Source organism: Pelobates fuscus, chromosome 9 (assembly GCF_036172605.1).
Source record: "Pelobates fuscus isolate aPelFus1 chromosome 9, aPelFus1.pri, whole genome shotgun sequence".
Classification (NCBI taxonomy): domain Eukaryota; kingdom Metazoa; phylum Chordata; class Amphibia; order Anura; family Pelobatidae; genus Pelobates; species Pelobates fuscus.
Window position 1 is genome coordinate 104413717 of NC_086325.1, and position 15888 is coordinate 104429604.

Below are 15888 nucleotides of genomic sequence, written 5' to 3' on the forward strand. Positions count from 1 at the left end.
TCTAAATATCAGGGAAGCACATTTTAAAATACTTAATAGATGGTATATGACTCCTAATAAGATTCAGAAATTCACAAAAGAGGGGACATCTAAATGCTGGAGATGTGGAAATGAGGGAGCAAATGAATTACATATATGGTGGGACTGTGCACCAATTAAGAAAGCCTGGGTTCAATTAATGGATCACATAAATATATTTTTGGACTTGAACCATTCTTGGACCCCAGAAAATTTGCTTTTACATCTGAATCTACCGCAATTAACTAAAGATAAGAGAGATCTTTTGATTCAGGCCCTAATGGCCTTTAAAATGGCCATCGCCAAAAATTGGAAGGGGACAATAGTAGATCCATGGCTACAAATCAAAGCATCTATTATTGTTCAATGTAAAATGGAAAGGGGAATAGCCTCTAATCTAAGTATTAATATTAGACAATATGAGATCTGGGATGATTGGCTAAAGGTCCTCGAGAATTAAATGTTGAAACATAAATACTGTGCGGCAATTAATCGGTAACTTCTGATTGGTAATTTCTGAAGGAGTGGAAATGTAATCTAATCTTATGTAATTTAAGGGTAGAGTTGAATGAATAGGGTAGGGTGGTCAACTTTGTTATATGTTTTCGAGTCTCTATGTATGTCTTTATTTATTGTACCTGTTTGTATGATATGTATGGCATGTACGCAATGTATGATATGCTTATATGTGATGTTTATATAAAAGAAAAATTAATAATAATAAAAAAAAAATATTTTGATCAAAAGGTACTTATCTTTATCTAAATGTTTTTTAGAAAGAAATTCTGTCAAAACCTGTTCAAAAGTGTACTTGTAAGTGGTAGTTTGTGTTATATTAGTAGGATCAATGTGTTGCACTAGAAACTGAATGCTTTTGCTGGTGAATATTTGTAACAGTCTGTGACTGATCTATTTGTCCTTCTAATACTTTAATAAGTGTCACTAATAGAACTGCATTGAGATAATGGGATTGGAATATAATTTTTTTTTTTTAAATTGCATGTTTACCATTACTGAAAGTATGTATTTTGATACGCAGACTGGGTATTTGTCAGTTCTTTGCTACAACTTTGGAGTAGACTCATATAAAGAGAAGATGTTTGAGCAGAGCTCCTATTGGCTAAGGTATGCCACCTTTTTAGTTACATAAGACCAGTAACCAAGTTGTGATAGAGCTTATGGGAATTTTTTAGGTAATCATTGGTCAGCAATGATTTGCTGTTAGCTATCTGACAGTTACCCAGACAAAGTTGCCACATGCAGGCAAAATAGGGCTTTTTACACACACCTGCACTATGGGATGGATCACATGTTTACTATGGGATGGATCAAAAGTGTTGTGGAACAAAAGTATGCAGTGGACATTAGTAACCCCTAATAGTAAAAAAACTTAAAACAAAGAAAATGACCTGACATAACGTGGTCTAGTGAACCTGAATAGTACATAAATTGGCTGGAAAGCAGATGTTTTCTGAATGGATACTGCTTACTAGAGGGATATTTATAGACTACACACAAGGTTATTGACCAAAGTGATTATCAAATCAAGGCCAAAATAGGCAAACTGGAAAATATATGTAAGTTAGCTACGCTTCCTTTTTGACTGCTTTGGCCTTCAATTTAAAAATTCACTGTGAATTCTAACTGTAGTAAATGTTGACAGATGATATGAGCTGTGGATTTACCCACATTGGAATAAACACACATTGCAAATGCTTTGCTGATTACTGCTTTGTGGTAGAATTTTCTACTAAGAAGATGCAGGGGGTATAGTTCAGGCATTGGCCTTATGCTAGTGTTTTTGAGGTGAAATGTATCATTTCAAAACCCTGTTAATTGCTATATTGGACTGATTTAAAATAATATCTATGGAGTGTTGGAGAGATGCCTGGAAAACATGGGGAGCCTTGCTGTCCACATTCTAGGGAATGCTGCAGATATTGCTGTAATGTTCCTTAAAATATGTATGCTGTTTGCATAAGAAAAAGGAAATCTCATCTAAGAGCAGTGCACACTTCTCAGACATTGTGGAAAGATTCCAAATCATGTATTGAAGTGAATGATCATCTCTCACCACACAGACAGGGGATAACCACATTGCTTGAATGCGTGTAGTATTTAGATATTAAAGGACACGGAGGCTCATATTATGCTTTATCTCTTTCTTTATTCCTCAGCAGCAAAGAAGGGATATTGAAATAATAAAAGAAAAAAAACACATAACATGTAACCAATGGGTTAAATACACTATAAACATTATCCAATGATCATGCTCCTTGCACCATAATTTCCCATGTGACCCTAAGCCACTCCTCTTTTGCTGCTGCCTCCTCAGTGAAGTACTATTACATATTTATCCACCGTTAACGTGTGTGTGTGTGTATATGTATGTGTGTGTGTGTATATATATATATATATATATATATATATATATATTTATGTATTTATTTTTTCATAATCTTTATTACGTTTTTTTCCTTTAACATACATATAACATAGAGGGGTTTCCCCTTTTTTATAGGTGTGCTTCCTTATTGTCATATTTCCTGTTTTCCTATCAGCGCTGAACCTCCCTTCTGATTTCTAATACATATAACAAGACTTATAAAAATAAAATTACATACAAACAAGCAGACATAACAATGAAAAAGAAAATTAAGTTTGCATTTACAACAACAGTTCCAGACAAACACCATAAATCCAGAACCTTGCAAATAGACTAAAGGAAATAGATATACCGTATATACTCGAGTATAAGCCGACCCGAATATAAGCCGAGGCCCCTAATTTTACCCCAAAAAACTGGGAAAACTTATTGACTCGAGTATAAGACTAGGGTGGGAAATGCAGCAGCTACTGGTAAATTTCTAAATAAAATTAGATCCTAAAAAAAATATATCAATTGAATATTTATTTACAGTGTGTGAGTATGAATGCAGTGTGTGTGTGTATGAATGCAGTGTGTGTGTATGAATGCAGCGTGTGCGTATGAGTGCAGCGTGTGCGTATGAGTGCAGCGTGTGCGTATGAGTGCAGCGTGTGCGTATGAGTGCAGTGTGTGTGTGTATGAATGGTGTGTGTATGAGTGCAGGGTGTGTATGAGTGCAGGGTGTGTATGAGTGCAGGGTGTGTATGAGTGCAGTGTGTGTGTGTGTGTTGCAGAGCCTTGGTGGGGGGTGGGCAATTTTATTTATTTTTGTAATTATTTAAAAAAAAATATATTATTATTATTTTTAATTATTTTTTTTATTTAATTTCATTATTTTTGATATTATTATTATTATAGTTTTTTTTTTCGTCCCCCCTCCCTGCTTGATATATGGCAGGGAGGGGGGCTCTCCTTCCCTGGTGGTCCAGCATTGGCCGTTCAGTGGGGGCTGTGAGAGAGCGTTACTTACCTCTCCTGCAGCTCCTGTCAGCTCTCTCCTCCTCCGCGCCGTCCGGTCAGCTCTTCTGTCAGCTCACACTGTAAGTCTCGGCTCTCGCGAGACTTACACTGGGAGCTGACCGAGGTGCTGAACTGACCGCCGCGGAGGAGGAGAGAGCTGACAGGAGCTGCAGGAGAGGTAAGTAACGCTCTCTCACAGCCCCAGTCTGTATTATGGCAATGCAAATTGCCATAATACAGACTATTGACTCGAGTATAAGCCGAGTTGGGGTTTTTCAGCACAAAAAATGTGCTGAAAAACTCTGCTTATACTCGAGTATATACGGTATACCGATCTAGAACTGTTGTTGCAAGAATCTAAACTATGGTTAGTCGGAGAAAATCAATTAAGCATCATTATGTTAAGGTTAAACTATCACCCTGGGGGTATCATCATCCAGCATTTGAATCCATTTAATATATTGGTCTTGTCTATTTAAAGAATGTATGGAGGAAACCGGTAGGTCTTTTTCCATATGGAGCTGGAATAAAAATTGAGATATTAGCTGTCTCCTCTGAAAAGGAAGATGCGACTTCCATTGTCTTGCTATTAATATCTTGGTAGAACTTGTGTATATATTGATTGGATTTGGAACATTCTTATTGCTTTTGTATGTTTTAGGTATTGTATTTATGTGGCTTCACTGCCTATTTCCTCTACCTGGCACCCTGTGCCATCTCTTTCCTGTCACCTAGTCAGCCTCCCCTCCTGTTACTCGGCTTGTTTAATTGTCGAGTTCCTCTCATTTACCGACCACCTCACATGCTCACCACCGGGGCTGACATGCTTGCGGTGTCGTGTGAGGGTCAATTTTGCCGCCCGCTTGTGCGCATCGCAGTGGCTATCTTTTGATTGTCAAATTTGCCGCGCTTTAGCACGGCTATTTGCAAAGCGTTCTGGGGGGGCGGGCCAACTGATTGGCCCACTGAGTTGCTGGGCAAGCTCCCAGTGTTCCCCAGGGCTCATTCCTGAGGGAACACTCGGTGAGCTTGTTAATTGCTTCTATTTGTTGTGCCTAGTTTTTTCCTTGGTGCCATTTTCAGGGGTAATCATTCCCACATCTTACTGTTAGTGTGTCTCACACTCCCCTGGCCTGAATTTGACCCTTGGTTGAATTGATTAAATCAATAGAATTCTATCATATCACTATTGATTTTATTAACATGCAGTCTCAGAAGGATTTTTAGTGCCCCTAAACTCTCCGCACCAGGGGTGGTAGCCAAATCACTCCCTCAGGCTATGCTGGAGGATGTGTCGCAAGAGAAAATGAACTCGGAGGAGTTTCATTCGCTACTGGACACTACGATGGCGATGTCGGTGTCTCATGCCATCTTCACAGCCATGGGGACTTTGACAGATACCCTGTCACACTCCATCACTCGGGCCCTACTGTCGCCCAGAGACCACCTGCCCTAATGGCTCCAAACCACCCGGAGATTAAGTCGGTAGCCCCTAGTGGGCGTAAATCCGCTAAGAAATCCCGTCATATAGACGAGGAGTCCTCCAAAACTGTTGAGATGGACAGGATACGTCCTGTCACTGAGGATGTGGTTACACCACAACCGAGAGCCCCCCCAACGGGCAAAATCGTTGAGGACAAAAGTCCTCAGTGAATCTTCCGACTCTGAGTTGGAACAAGAGGAGGCACTGAGCAAGTCCGATGAGGACTCTTATGATTCCGGCACAGAATTGCCTGCCCACGGCCCCTTGTCAGGACCTTGCAATGAGGCCAAGGCCGGGTGGATGACTCCACCCTTCTAGATCCTCAAGGCGAACCACTCTTTGATCCAGACAGCTTACAGCATCCACGTTCTTCGGAGTGGTACCCTTTGGATCATGTGGCAAAATTCATTGCCACACGTATTAGGAAACCACTTAACAAAGAGGCACGGATTAAACTCAGGGCGGAATGCCCATGTCCCAATCTGCCTAAAATGGCATGTAACAAGCCAGACGTGGATCCCAAAATAGCCCAATTTCTTGGCAAAACAGGATGGAAGGCCAAAGAAGGCCTGGATTTCTCCCTGCGAAGTTGCCAGGACAAATTCCTGGACACTCTGGGGAAAAAGTGCCAAGATTTTCGACATGGTCGAAACAGCATTGGCAGGAGGTGCCCCCGCTGACTTAATGTTCATTAGGGGCTGGATACAAAGATCTGTGTGCCTACTGGGTAACGCTAATACGGCAGTGGCCACGGAGAGACGCAAGTCTATTCTGATGAAAATAGATCCCAAACTATTAAACCTTGCGACCTCAGAGCCTGGAGCGCAGGCTAAAGAGCTCTTATTTGGGGACAACTTCGTGAAGGAGTTAGGCACGTACGTAAGGACGTTCACGGCACTCGATAATGCGCGAGCCAACATAAAACAGGTGTTCTCTGAGTTTTTGGTGGGACCAGCAGATAACTGGACCGTCTGCCCAGCCGTTCCTCCCGGGGATCATACCGGGGATCCCGTGGCTCCGTGCACTCCAGGTTTCAACCACCTGAACATAAGCCCACTTAACCATTCTTCCCAGTTCATGGCAGACCTTGGCAGGCACTTGGACACAGAGGCTCTTCCTATGGCCGACGGCCTTATGGTAAGATCAATTCATGTTTCTACTATACCCATGGTGGGGGGCAGATTGAAAAGATTTGCACATTCTAACCTCAGATGCTTGGGTCCTCCATACTGTCATGGGATATTCTATAGGTTTTGTTCAACACCCCGTTCAGTGGTCCCTCCCAAACCGTATAGTGCTCTCTACACACAAGAAATTCAATCCCTCACATCCAAAGGTGCAATTCGGGAAATTCCACCCCAGACTCCGTGTTTCTTGAGCAATATCTTCCTGGTCCCCAAGAAAAGGGGAGGCGTTCGACCGGTCATAAACCTTCGACCAGTGAGCGCATTTGTCACATGCCACCACTTCAAGATGCAAGGTATACACTCCCTCCGAGATCTTCTCCTCTCAGGGGACTGGATGGTCAAACTCGACCTACAAGATGCCTATCTCACCATACCAATGGCAGAGGATTGCCAACAATAGCTCAAATTCCAATGGGAACGAACCATGTGGAGATTCAACAGCCTTCCATTCGGTCTTTCTTCGGCCCCATGGTGTTTCACGAAACTTATGAAGCCAGTGGTTGCGCTGCTACGCAGCAGAGGGGCTAACCTCATATCCCTACACGATATACTCCTGATGGCTCAGGACACACATCTGCATTGGACGATAACCCTCATGGACAACTTGGGTTTCCTCATCAACTGGGAAAAATCAATCACGATCCTTCACAATCTATAGAATTCCTAGGGTTCACCATAGACTTCGTGTTTGGAACACTTCTACCACCCTCCAAGGTCAAGTCCATCAAAAAATGACCCTGGGGCAACTAGCCAGAATCATAGGTCTCCTCTCAGCTTGAATTTAAGCGATCTTCCTCAGCCCACTCCACTACAGGGCACTTCAACACCTTCGCTGGGGTCAATCATATTCAGACTCTGTTCCTCTCGACTGTCCAGCCAGAGAGGAACTCCGGTGGTGGCTGTAAGACATGGAGGCGTGGACAAGCAATCTTTGGCACTACCCTAGACTTCACAATAGAATCAGATTCAAGTATGCTCGGCTGGGGGGCACGCTGCAGTCCTACCTCCACAGGTGGGAAATTATCCATGGAAGAACAGACCATGCATATCAATTTCCTTGAATTGCTAGCGGGCTCATTTGCGAAGCCTCCTAGGTGTATGAACCAACTGCTCCATCCGGTTACGGATGGGCAACGTATCAGCGGTGCGTTACATCAACCACCTCCGGGGCACAAAATCACCAGTCTTGGCGGAACTGGCCAAGGAATTCTGGCAATTCTGCCTGGACCGCAACATCTCGGCACGAGTGGAGTATATCACAGGAATGTCCAACGTGGTGGCAGATTGGAATTACAGACACTTGAGGGATACCAGCGATTGGCAACTGAATCTTTTTGTATTTCTTCGCCTGCAGTCACTGTGGGGACCCCTAGACATCGACCTTTTCGCATCACGGTTGAATGCCCAACTACCAGTTTTTCAGCTAGAGACCCGATCCGGAAGCCCTGGCGTCAGATGCTTTCCTACAATCATGGCTGAACACTCACCATTACGCTTTCCCTCCATTTTCGCTGATTGCCCGGACACTTCATCTCAGACGTTACCGGACTTCACTAATTCTCATTGCCACATTTTGGACAACTCAAGCCTGGTTCCCTACGCTCCTGGAAATATCAGTAGATTACCCGAGGTTACTCCCGACATCCTCAGACCTTTTGATAGATCTCAACGGGAACTGTCATCCACTTATACTCCAAGGACATCTCAAGCTATTGGCTTGGCTCCTCTCCTGGGATTCAATCTCCTCACAGAAGTTTCACGAGCAACTAGGGACATCTTGGCAGGAGCTTGGGCTCCAGGAACACAGAAATCATATCTCCATGCCTGGAACTCATGAAATGGTTGGTGCATGTAACAAAAACTGGATCCCTTATCTGCACCTTTGAGTCACATTTTGAATTTCCTTACTGAACTTTTTGAACGTGGATTGGCATACCGTACGGTGAATCTCTATACAGGGAGTGCAGAATTATTAGGCAAGTTGTATTTTTGAGGATTAATTTTATTATTGAACAACAACCATGTTCTCAATGAACCCAAAAAACTCATTAATATCAAAGCTGAATATTTTTGGAAGTAGTTTTTAGTTTGTTTTTAGTTATAGCTATTTTAGGGGGATATCTGTGTGTGCAGGTGACTATTACTGTGCATAATTATTAGGCAATTTAACAAAAAACAAATATATACCCATTTCAATTATTTATTTTTACCAGTGAAACAAATATAACATCTCAACATTCACAAATATACATTTCTGACATTCAAAAACATAACAAAAACAAATCAGTGACCAATATAGCCACCTTTCTTTGCAAGGACACTCAAAAGCCTGCCATCCATGGATTCTGTCAGTGTTTTGATCTGTTCACCATCAACATTGCGTGCAGCAGCAACCACAGCCTCCCAGACACTGTTCAGAGAGGTGTACTGTTTTCCCTCCTTGTAAATCTCACATTTGATGATGGACCACAGGTTCTCAATGGGGTTTAGATCAGGTGAACAAGGAGGCCATGTCATTAGATTTTCTTCTTTTATACCCTTTCTTGCCAGCCACGCTGTGGAGTACTTGGACGCGTGTGATGGAGCATTGTCCTGCATGAAAATCATGTTTTTCTTGAAGGATGCAGACTTCTTCCTGTACCACTGCTTGAAGAAGGTGTCTTCCAGAAACTGGGAGTTGAGCTTGACTCCATCCTCAACCCGAAAAGGCCCCACAAGCTCATCTTTGATGATCCCAGCCCAAACCAGTACTCCACCTCCACCTTGCTGGCGTCTGAGTCGGACTGGAGCTCTCTGCCCTTTACCAATCCATCCATCTGGCCCATCAAGACTCACTCTCATTTCATCAGTCCATAAAACCTTAGAAAAATCAGTCTTGAGATATTTCTTGGCCCAGTCTTGACGTTTCAGCTTGTGTGTCTTGTTCAGTGGTGGTCGTCTTTCAGCGTTTCTTACCTTGGCCATGTCTCTGAGTATTGCACACCTTGTGCTTTCGGGCACTCCAGTGATGTTGCAGCTCTGAAATATGGCCAAACTGGTGGCAAGTGGCATCTTGGCAGCTGCACGCTTGACTTTTCTCAGTTCATGGGCAGTTATTTTGCTCCTTGGTTTCTCCACACGCTTCTTGCGACCCTGTTGACTATTTTGAATGAAACACTTGATTGTTCGATGATCACGCTTCAGAAGCTTTGCAATTTTAAGAGTGCTGCATCCCTCTGCAAGATATCTCACTATTTTAAACTTTTCTGAGCCTGTCAAGTCCTTCTTTTGACCCATTTTGCCAAAGGAAAGGAGGTTGCCTAATAATTATGCACACCTGATATAGGGTGTTGATGTCATTAGACCACACCCCTTCTCATTACAGAGATGCACATCACCTAATATGCTTAGTTGGTAGTAGGCTTTCGAGCCTATACAGCTTGGAGTAAGACAACATGCATAAAGAGGATGATGTGGTCAAAATACTAATTTGCCTAATAATTCTGCACGCAGTGTAGATCGGCTATATCGGCAAGCCACCAAGGTTGGAATAGATCCCCAGCAGGCCAACACCCCTTAGTATGTCCACTACTTCGTGGCATCAGGTTTGCACAACCATCTCGCCCTAAATATTCATAGGTGTGGAATGTTAACATCGCCCTCAGATTGTTTGATAGTTGGCCTCAGAGCAAAGACCTTTCACTCATGGCTAAGCTGGTCATGTTGTTCTGTTTAATTTCCTGTAAACGTGTCTCAGATGTTCAGGCACTGGACATTAAAACACATTATTTTACTCCGGATGGCATCACCTTTAACATCTCCAGACGTACTAAGACATTCATCACTTTAGTTTGTTATCCGTAATGCCCGCATAATATCAACCTATGTCCGGTGGATTGCCTGAAGGAAAATGAAGACCGGACACCTTCAGCACGGGACAATTCGTACTTGGAATTATTTATAGCTCTTCGACTTCCACATCGACCTGTTTCCACAGTTACAATGTCTAGACGGATTATGTTGTTAGCTGGCATTGACACGTCCGCATATGGAGCACACTCGGTTAGAGGCGCTATGGCATCTAAAGCCAACTCGTTGGAATGTAGACTGGAGGATCTCCTACATGCTGGTCCCGAGAATCTACGTTTTGGGAGTTCTATTTTTGTCCAACTCCACATTTATCTTCTACGGTGGTAACACAGCTTTGGACTAGCATAATATGAGCCTCTGTGTCCTTTAATAAAATTACCAAATTTTACTAATTTCATGACGTAAAGTCATGATTTTATTAAGGACACGGAGGCGTGTATTATCCCACCCAGACAAGGTAAGTTGCGCCCTCCCTGAGTCACTAATGGGCACATATAACTTCATGACACTCACGTTTGTTTACCCTAATTTGGGATTATGTTGAAACGACAGGTGTGTGTGTGTGTGTATATATATATATATCAGACCAGACTCTGGCACTCAACCCCAAAAAAAGTATATAAAATGTATATTACCAGGGTGCCTCCAGGCCAATAGATAAAAAAGTGAAAATCAGGAGCACTCGCTTGGATTTTTCAAATGTGAATAAACTCTTTAATCACAACTCAGCATCAACGTTTCGACCCTTCAGGGTCTTTATCTTGATAAAGACCCTGAAGGGTCGAAACGTTGATGCTGAGTTGTGATTAAAGAGTTTATTCACATTTGAAAAATCCAAGCGAGTGCTCCTGATTTTCACTTTTTTATATATAGATATAGATATAGATATAGAGAGAGAGAAAAAAAAAAATATATATATATATATATATATACATACACTGCTCAAAAAAATAAAGGGAACACAAATATAACACATCCTAGATCTGAATGAATTAAATATTCTTCTGAAATACTTTGCTCTTTACATAGTTGAATGTGCTGACAACAAAATCCCACAAAAATCTAATTTTTCAACATATGGAGGTCTGGATTTGGAGTCACACTCAAAATTAAAGTGGAAAAACACACTACAGGCTGATCCAACGTTGATGTAATGTCCTTAAAACAAGTCAAAATGAGGCTCAGTAGTGTGTGTGGCCTCCATGTGCCTGTATGACCTCCCTACAACGCCTGTGCATGCTTCTGATGAGGTGGCAGACGGTCTCGTGAGGGATCTCCTCCCAGACCCAGGGCCGGCGCCACCTGTAAGGCGACCTAGGCAGCCGCCTAGGGCGCAACTTATCAGGGGGCGCCGGATCCCTGTCCCCGGTGCGCCTCCTCATGCTGCGCCGCCTGAGCACTTTAACAAGCCCCAGGCGGCGCAGCACTGCTGCATGGAGGGCGGCCGGGTTTCAGTGACCGGCAGGAGGGAAGTGCAGAGCGCTCCCCTCCTGCCGGTCTCTCCATTTAGCGTGCCGGGCGGCGCGGAACCAGGGACAGGAACCTCTGTTTCCTGTTCGCGACCGCCGGCGGACTGAAGGGAAGCACTCACTGAGTGAGCACTTCCTGTCAGTCCGCCGGCGGCCGGGTACAGGAAACAGAGGTTCCTGTCCCTGGTTCCGCGCCGCCCGGCACTCTAAATGGGCAGGAGGGGAGGGTAAGGACCATTATGGGAGGGGGTGGGTGGGGAATAACGGACCACTATGGGAGGGGGGGGAATAACGGACCACTATGGGAGGGGGGAATAACGGACCACTAGGGGGGGGGATAACGGACCACTAGGGGGGGGGGGATAACGGACCACTATGGGAGGGGAAAATAACGGACCACTAGGGGAGGGGAGGAGGGGGGAATAACGGACCACTAGGGGAGGGGGGGGGGAATAACGGACCACTAGGGGAGGGAGGGAGAGGGGGGGGTAAGGACCAGGGGGGGGATAAGGACCATGAGGGGGGGAAAGGACCACTGGGGATGGGTAAGGACCAGGGGGGTAAGGACCACTGGGGGGGGTAAGGACCATGAGGGGGGGAAAGGACCACTAGGGGAGGGGAGGGAGGATAAGGACCACTAGGGGAGGGAGGGAGAGGGGGGGGATACGGACCACTGGGGGTGGGTAAGGACCACTGGGGGGGGGGTTAAGGACCATGAGGGGGCGGTAAGGACCACTAGCGGAGGGGAGGGAGGATAAGGACCACTAGGGGAGGGAGGGGGTGGAGAATGACCCCTGGGGGTGGGTAAGGACCAGGGGGGTAAGAACCACTGAAGGGGGGGGGGTAAGGACCACTAGGGGAGGGGAGAGTAAGGACCACTAGAGGAGGGGGAGGAAGGACCACTAGGGGAGGGGAGGGAGGGTAAGGACTACTACGGGAGGGGAGGAGGGAGGAAGGACCACTAGGGGAGGGGAGGGTAAGGACCACTAGGGGAGGGGTGAGTCAGGACCACTGGGGGAGGGGGGTGAAGGAACACAGGGGGAACGGGGGTGGGAAGGTAAGGACCACTGAGGGAGGAGGAGGGGAGGTCCACTAGGTGTTTGGGAGAGGGAGGACCACTAAGGGGGGGAAGGACCACCAAAGGGGGGTAAGGAGGGAGGACTACTAAGGAGAGGGAAGGAGGGTAAGGACCACTAAGGGGGGGGGGGGAGATTACCACTAAGGGGTTGGTGGGAGTAGGGGAAGGTCTACTAAGGGGTTTGAGAGAGGAAGGACCACTAAGGGGTTTGGGAGAAGGAGGACCACTAAGGGGGGAGAGGGGAGTGAGAAGACCACCAAGGGGGAACTGCAGAGGGACAGGGGGCCAAGGGAGAGCACTAAGTGACACACACACACACACACACACACACAAAAACCTACAATGCATTCCTACTCACACACAATACATCCCTTACGTTCTCTTACATAATTAATGCACCCCTTACAGACACACATTGCATTCAATTACATACACACACAGAAACATACATACAATGCATTCCTTACACGCAAACACACACTACATCCCATATAAACACACTACATCCCTTACACAAATTGCACACATAAAAAATCCCCAACTCATGGATGGGCCATGTAGGTGGATTTATGGGTGGGCATTGTAGGCGTATGCCCCCTGGGGGCCCAGACCTTGAGCTGTGTAAGGGGCCCTAAAAAATGGAGCTGCTTCCTGTTCGTTAATTGTTGTGAGCACTGTTAAAAACAGTCTCCAGAGAGCCTCTTCTACACCAGACCTGTGGAGCCAGACTGAGCCCATCATCAGCCTCTTGTCCTCATCTGGTGGTAAGTAGGCAATCCAATATATTATTAGTGGCACTAATCTCTAATTTACCTCACATTAAATGGATACTATAGTCACCAGAAGCACTACAGCATAATGTAGTGGTTCTGGTGTCTATAGCCTGTGCTTGTATGCTTTTTAATGTAAACACACTGTCTTTTCAGATAAAAGACACTTTGTGAAGACTGGCGTTGGCCCATATGGCAGAGCATATGGGCGGGGCATTGTGATGTCACATGGTGGGCTGGACATATGGGGGGGGCGGCAAATTTTTTTTGCCTAGGGCGGCAAAAATCCTTGCACCGGCCCTGCCCAGACCTGGACTAAAGTATCTGGACAGTCTGTGGTGCAATGTGACGTTGGTGGATGGAGCAAGACATGATGTCCCAGATGTGCTCAATTGGATTCAGTTTTGGGGAACGGGCGGGCCAGTCCATAGCATCAATGCCTTTGTCTTGCAGGAACTGCTGACACACTCCAGCCACATGAAGTCTAGCATTGTCTTGCATTAGGAGGAACCCAGGGCCAACCGCACCAGCATATGGTCTCACAAGGCATTGCTCTACAGTTCCTTCAAAATCTACGGTTCCATTTTTCTGGAGCACAGTTTATTCTCCATGGTTGATTAAGTCTACGGTTGTGTTTTGATGGGATATTCGCCGGCATCATGGGTCACATGGGACATTAGGGTGCATTATTATTGGTTAATGTTTATAATGTATTTAACCCATTGTTTATAGTGTATTTAACCCAATATCCTTTCTTGGCTGCTGAGGAATAAAGAAAGCGATAAAGCATAATACTCTCCTCCGTTTCCTTAATAAAATCATGACTTTACATCATGAAATTAGTCAAATCTGGTAATAAATAAACACGATTGCTACAGCTTAAAGGTTTGTCAATTTTGGTGTGAGGAGTAGACGGGCAGGACAGAATAAAAATATTTGTTATTGAGAATATTTTGCTACACTTGCATACTTACAGCATTTTAAATGTGTTATTTCACAGATAACTGCCTTTAATTAAGTTTATAAAAGCTGTTGGAAATGATTGAATGGTCAGATTATTCATAATAGCAAATGTAACCCTTTCAGTGTAATCGTTCTCTGTGCTGCAGCAAGTAAAGAGCTATAATAAGTCTCTGAACAACATCCAAAGGAACTAGTATTGTTATACTTTATTGTTTCAAAGATTTGAACAATAACTGCTACAATGTGCTTACAACAATGGAGTTAGATTACAATGGAGTATTTTATTCCCTCTTTTAGTAAGAATTACTACACAGCAATTTTCTTAACCGGATATAAACTTAAAATTCTTGTCATTTGCAAGCCAGAGTGGGAATTTCCCATGTCTTCATACAATAGGACAACTTGAAATTTGTTAATGTATCCTTGGTTCATAGCTAGAAATCCTGATCAGTACCATTTGCTTAACCATATTCTGGATTCCATTTTGAAGTCGATATACACCAACAAAAAGAATTGTTATTCAGAATGCTATACTTGTTTAAAACACTCTGTTTCTGTTCCTTATTATCTTTTTAGATAATTTCTTCTCTTTCCCTTGAAGGTTTCTATTTGAACACTTTTTTACACCGTGCCAGCTTCCAACATGACCTCTCTAATCGATCCTGACAAACTATCTATCATCACTTTCAATTATTCTATAGAGCATGAAATAAATCAGCTTGTCATCTGATCTAAAAACTGCTTCTATTAGAAATTACTTTTGAAGATTCATACACATTGGCACCTAGTCTTTATGTAGTGCAACTGAATTTAAAGACCACAATATGGCATTTTGTAACTTCCTCTGATACAACAACCCCACAATCACTTATTTTTTCTTGTTATTTGTTTGTTCTTTCTTAAAGAAATCTGATCTCATGCAGACAGCACTCTCTTGATTTTTCCCCCCCATCCTATAATATGGACCAAATAACAATCCTAAATGACTTGCTGATCTTTTGCTAAATGGTCCATGAAAAAGAACTGCCACTTCCTTGGAAATTTCACCTTTTACATAAAGCATTGAAAATAATCCATAACTCGTGTTAAACTTTTTCATGCGATTATCCATTTTCTTTTACAGATATATTAAAGAGTTAGCTATAAACATCTCAATTCAGCACAGCCAGGGCACGCATTGCATTGGTGGAGGAGAAATAGAAACACATGTGTAGTAACATTAAATTACAGAGCATATAACAGTGATTGACAGGGAGCCAAGGGGTGAGGTTTTTTTTTTTTTTTTCAGCAGTGGAAATGATTTGGTTCCTGGTCCTGAAAGCTCTACATGTCTGTTGCTAAATGTAGCCATTGGTCCATTACTGGTATTTATTACTTTTTCACGTAGTCATTTATTGATAAGAAACCATTATTGAGTAGATCCGTTTATTTTGTAATGGTCCATACAACGTGGGCTATTTAATACAGAATTCTTTCTCAAATTAAGGGGGCAGGGCCAGAAAAGGGGAATGTTTTGTCAGTGAGAAAGCACCAGGGAGCTGCGAAACGCATCCAGGGTACTTGCATCACTTGTTTTTCGGGTAGTGGTGTGGGTGGTCTCTCCCTTGTCTGGTAATAGCCGGTATTGCGACAATTTGTTATTCCTCTCATTCATCTGTCCTATTTTTGCAAAGCTTGTTTCTT

General features: G+C 43.8%; 1 protein-coding gene across 1 annotated transcript in view; it reads left to right on the forward strand.

Moving 5' to 3' along the window:
• TEX11 (testis expressed 11) overlaps nt 1-15888 on the forward strand; it is a 270524-nt gene that overhangs the window by 80237 nt on the left and 174399 nt on the right. Inside the window, exon 9 of the mRNA XM_063433451.1 lies at nt 1058-1143. Within this exon, the coding sequence (XP_063289521.1) occupies nt 1058-1143 (86 nt within the window). The remainder of the gene's footprint in view (nt 1-1057; nt 1144-15888) is intronic.